Below are 3469 nucleotides of genomic sequence, written 5' to 3' on the forward strand. Positions count from 1 at the left end.
TGGGATATTCATAGAATATCAAATGCTATCTGGGTAGTAAAAACCCGAAAAACTCACCAGTTTCATAGTAAATTTTTATTTGCAGCCGTTAGATCGGCAATAATTTTGTATCTAACGCAAATATTCTACTCGCAAATAATAATATCGACAACACATTATGAAACCGTATACTCGTCGTTTGTTGTGATAAATTTCTTAAAGAAGATCATACAGACAATACATTTTTGGTGATTTAAAAATGTTGGCAACTTATTTTGTTGTCTTTTGATAAAGTATGTAAAATATTGTTAATACCAAGTACTATTATAATCCAATTATATCACGACTACTTACTTACTTACTTAGTATGTTACTCCTCTCGGCGCTTCGAGCTCTTGATTTTAATACCGTTTTAAACTAACTTTTGGCAAACTATGCTTTCTAATCACTACACCCTCTGACCAAATGACCAAGATACTATTCACTACTTTTTTTGCAAGAGTAGCTTATCTGTACGAGCGAAACTAGGCGATTCTAGCAAGTTTTTCGTTCGATTTTTAAATTTAACTTACTAACTAAAATTTAGCATAACGTAAGTACTTAATTCTTTATCTGCACCTCTAAATGATTCATATTAGTCCCATCCTTTACTTCCAGGTCGTTCCCAATTCAAAGTTTCCACTTTTGATCCCTTTCCAAAGTTGCGTGCCGTCTTATTTTGGATTTACTCCCGCTTCAGGTATAATAGCCATGTTCGAAAATGTTTTTTTTCGAATTCTAAACAAATTTTTCCCATGCTGATACCCAGATTTGCCTCTGCAGTAAAACGTTTATTTTACTTTGTACTGAATCCGAACAAAGAGTTTTCGAACAACTGTTTATGAACATGCCGATTTTTATTCGACGCAAATGATTTATTGCAGGTCTGAGGGCAAGAGGGATTTCTAATTGCCTAATTGATGCACCGGAAAGCAGCCCTGAGTCATCCGAGGGACCGCCACCTCCGCCGCCTGGAGGAGAACCTCCTGCAGAATCTCAGGTCAGATGCAGGCGATTTCGACCTGTAACGTAGTGGAACCATTGCAAAGTGGTTTGTTATAAACCGTGATCATAAAAGTTAGAGCGGAGACACTTTACGTCTGGCCACAATTAATATTTTTTGGCAAGTTTGAGGATTATCTACCCGAATGATTATGTTGAAATTTCATACTAAAATATTTACCTGAAATGTTTGGTATTTTATTTCGTGTAAATGCCTAATAAACTATTTCAGTTTTTATTCTACTTATACCTTTAGGTCGGCCTTAAGCGCTTTTTATTCCTCCAAGAGTTTTCACAGTCTGTCTTGAAGGTACTTTGGGCTTGTTGTGCCATGTCTGTTATTAATTAACCTTTCGAATCACTAAATTTACTGAATGTAAACTGCTTTGCAACTTTAAGTGATTTATTCTAGTTCATCAGTTGTAAACTATTAACTTTAAAATTGGATAATTAAAACACATTTGTTTTATAACGTGTAATTTCCGAGATTATTAATTGAAATTAAAATGAGCAATTTCAAATGAATTTAAAAATTTCAGATTTTGACTCGCTTTTAGGAATCCGGAAGTACTGGTAGATCTTTATAAAAAAATCGAAATTGACATAAACGGAGAGGGTTTAGGAAAATAAATTATTGTTATCTAATGCCTATAGAAGAGTTATATAATGATGGTAATTTCATTTGAATATCGCATGATAAAAGCAATTTTGAATACGTTAACTCGGAAAATGGATTTCTATTCTATTTCTAATACAGACGGCTGTTTTATTATGCAAATATTTGATTAAAAGCTTTAGAATCTCAGAGAGCTTAGTCCATCATTGTATATAGTTGTATCTTCATCTAAATTACAGATATTGCATACACATATGTTAAATATTTCTGGCATTTATTCAATTTTCATCAATCCTTAATATCTAAAAAGCTACTTGTATAGCTTCGATATATTGGCAGAAATTACTGTGCTTTTCCTCTATTAGGCTTTTAGCTTTAATCATTGAATGAATGACAGAAATATGTTTGTTAATAGTAATAACATACGGTTACAGTAGTTAGAAAAGCACTCAAACGGTAGATATTTTGCTTGTAAGTTGCGAAAGACGTATAGTACGAAACCCAACCAGTTTTCCTGCTATTCCCTCATTTAAATAAAAACTTAATTTCCAATTTGATTCTTTTCACACCAATTAGATCTGCCAGATCATTGGGCTGATAATTTTTGTGAAAACATTTCATTTCAACGTTCTTTAAGAAAATTTCAATTCACACTCCTATTCGAGGAACATGGTTTGGAGTTTCCATTTCTTTTAGTTTCATCTCCAACTTTGCGTTTTAGGAAAGTGCATTCATGTAACTCTAAATGTTTGGTCTGGTTTAGTCACGTATTAGAAACATTCAGTGAACTACCAAAACAAGGGATGACTAAACACGAGTTGTAGGAAGCCATTTGTTCATTTTAATATTAAAATCGGATATGTAAATTTTATTTTTGTGATTTAAACGTTGTGATTGTGTGGGATATTTGGCAACAATAATGGGGAACCAAATGTTTATGTTAGTTGCTAAAGAATGGACGTGCTTTAATGTTTTACATCGAATATTGTTTTCCTTATTGTGGATTACAAGTTAAATAATTAGCAGAGATGTTGCAGAAATTTGTATTGCTTAATGTTGCCAAGTTCCAAAGCGTTGTGAGAATGCCTTTTGTTGATTTTTGAGAGAGAGACCGTGAATTTGAAATATTTCTAGTCTATATAAAAGCCAAGTATTTTTTTAAGTACTTGAATTTCTATTCTAGTCAGTCGAAGAGGCGATAGAATTTTAAAGAAATATAAATAATGATAATTTATAAAAAATACTCTGTAAAAATACTATATTTAAGGAGATTGTAAAGGTTATTGCATAGGACGGTGATTGGTTCGTTGCAAATTTATTTTTCTTTTTCTTTTGCCGCGTTTTCACATTTCTGATACTTTGGAAACGTTCTCTGTTTTAACCTGGAGAATCTCTAAGAGAAGAAGAAATATACATAGCTATGAACAATACACTCGATTACGTAAATAAACAACAAAATATTAGACTGCTAAGGTTGTTTTTGTTTTGTCTACCATACTTGTTTTTGTTTTGTTCGATCGCTGTATTTTTAAATTATTATAGTTAATGAAAATGAAATACAAATTTCGAAAATAATTGTGTGTTTGGTTTGACCTCGATGGTGCATCTTGCAGGTAGTTTATTTGATAAGATCAGCTCCGGTTGTTAACTATTGCCGATTTATAATTTCAGGGAATGTTCAGGACGGTAATTTATTTTCGGCTGTCTTTGGCTAACGGTAAGAGCCAAATTGTCAATATTGAAGCAAATTTTCGGAAGTTATGTATAGAAATTAGATCACAAATTTTATGTTTTATTCCGCTAAAAGACGTGATAATATTTTTTAATGTTGAT

The 3469-nt window shown here is 32.2% G+C and overlaps 1 protein-coding gene across 7 annotated transcripts in view; it reads left to right on the forward strand.

Moving 5' to 3' along the window:
* LOC109546444 (tau-tubulin kinase homolog Asator) overlaps positions 1-3108 on the forward strand; it is a 38044-nt gene extending 34936 nt beyond the window's left edge. For 5 of the 7 annotated variants that reach the window (XM_019917403.2, XM_019917404.2, XM_019917409.2 and 2 more), the window contains exon 20: positions 903-3108. In XM_019917403.2, coding sequence (XP_019772962.2) covers positions 903-1051 — 149 coding nt within the window. In that variant the 3' untranslated portion in view covers positions 1052-3108. Of the gene's footprint in view, positions 1-636; positions 719-902 lie in introns of all 7 variants that reach the window. The other 2 variants (XM_048666127.1, XM_019917405.2) reach the window with 1 other exon arrangement.
* The last annotated feature ends 361 nt before the right edge of the window (positions 3109-3469 follow it).

The sequence above is a fragment of the Dendroctonus ponderosae genome, unplaced genomic scaffold (assembly GCF_020466585.1).
Source record: "Dendroctonus ponderosae isolate FM_Combo_2020 unplaced genomic scaffold, Dpon_F_20191213v2 Dpon_F_20191213_4, whole genome shotgun sequence".
NCBI classification, from domain to species: domain Eukaryota; kingdom Metazoa; phylum Arthropoda; class Insecta; order Coleoptera; family Curculionidae; genus Dendroctonus; species Dendroctonus ponderosae.